At 67.1% G+C, this 930-nt stretch overlaps 1 protein-coding gene across 1 annotated transcript in view; it reads right to left on the bottom strand.

The window, feature by feature from the left end:
• The window catches only part of MNEG_2887 (hypothetical protein), a gene marked incomplete at both ends in the record, with an annotated part of 8,548 nt that overhangs the window by 2,182 nt on the left and 5,436 nt on the right, over positions 1 to 930 (bottom strand). The window contains 2 exons of the mRNA XM_014048631.1: positions 160 to 441; positions 787 to 849. Of these exons, the coding sequence (XP_013904085.1) occupies positions 160 to 441; positions 787 to 849 (345 nt within the window). The remainder of the gene's footprint in view (positions 1 to 159; positions 442 to 786; positions 850 to 930) is intronic.

Genomic DNA, 930 nt, shown 5'->3' on the forward strand with positions numbered 1-930 from the left:
GATGGGACGGGTTGGAGCGGGAGCGAGCAGCAGCGGCAACAGCGTCCCGCGCCGCCGCCCGCGCGAGGCGGCGGCCAGAGGAGCGAGGCGCTCACCCGAGCAAACCGCACAGACTGCCTCCCCCCGCACGCGGGCCGCCCCGGGCTGCCCCATACGCACCCTCGCGGTGTCCAGCGCAATCTTGATCCGCACGCTGTCGCTCTTCAAAAACTCCGCCCGCCGCGAGATCGCGGCCCTCAGACTTCCCGCCCCCAGGTATTCCGTCACCAGCGCCGGCGGCCGCACCGCGCCCGGCCGCGCCTCGAATCGGTTGGCGACGAGCGTGGCCAAATTCACGGCGTCTGCGGCGCCGCGGCCGGCGGTGCCGGGGGCGCCGCTGCCGCCGGCAGCAAAGGACTCGGCGTCGGTCACGTCGGGCAGGACCAGGCCGAAAACCCACACCTGGCGGTTTTTTATGAGGGGACAGTGTTGGTCGGGTCGAGGTTAGTGGAGGGTAGGAGGGCAGGAGAGGGTCAATGCAGGAAATAATGGTGGGGTTGAGGTTTGGGGGGAATAGAGCAAGAGCAGGGAGGGTTGATGTAGGTAAGGACGGAAAGAGAGGTTCTGGAGGTACACAGCGGGCCGCGGGTGAAGCTGCTTCGCACAAGAGCAGAATGACGAGGGCTCAGGGGCAGCCAGGGCGGAAAACAACGCCCCTCCTACCAGCCAAGGCGCACCGCAGGCGGCCTCGATGTCCCCGTTGGGCCAAGGGGCGGGCAGGGGGGGGCATATACTCTATAAACTCACAATGTTGGGGTGCCTCAGGTTGGCCAGGGTGTTCGCCTCTTTGAGCAGCTCACCCACAGTCTCCTGGAGTGGGATTTGAAAGAGTGGAGGGGTTGGGCGTGAGGAGCGTGGGTACGGGTGCTGAGAGCAAGGCGAGGCGGGCGG

This window comes from Monoraphidium neglectum (genome assembly GCF_000611645.1).
Source record: "Monoraphidium neglectum strain SAG 48.87 unplaced genomic scaffold scaffold00343, whole genome shotgun sequence".
Taxonomy (NCBI): domain Eukaryota; kingdom Viridiplantae; phylum Chlorophyta; class Chlorophyceae; order Sphaeropleales; family Selenastraceae; genus Monoraphidium; species Monoraphidium neglectum.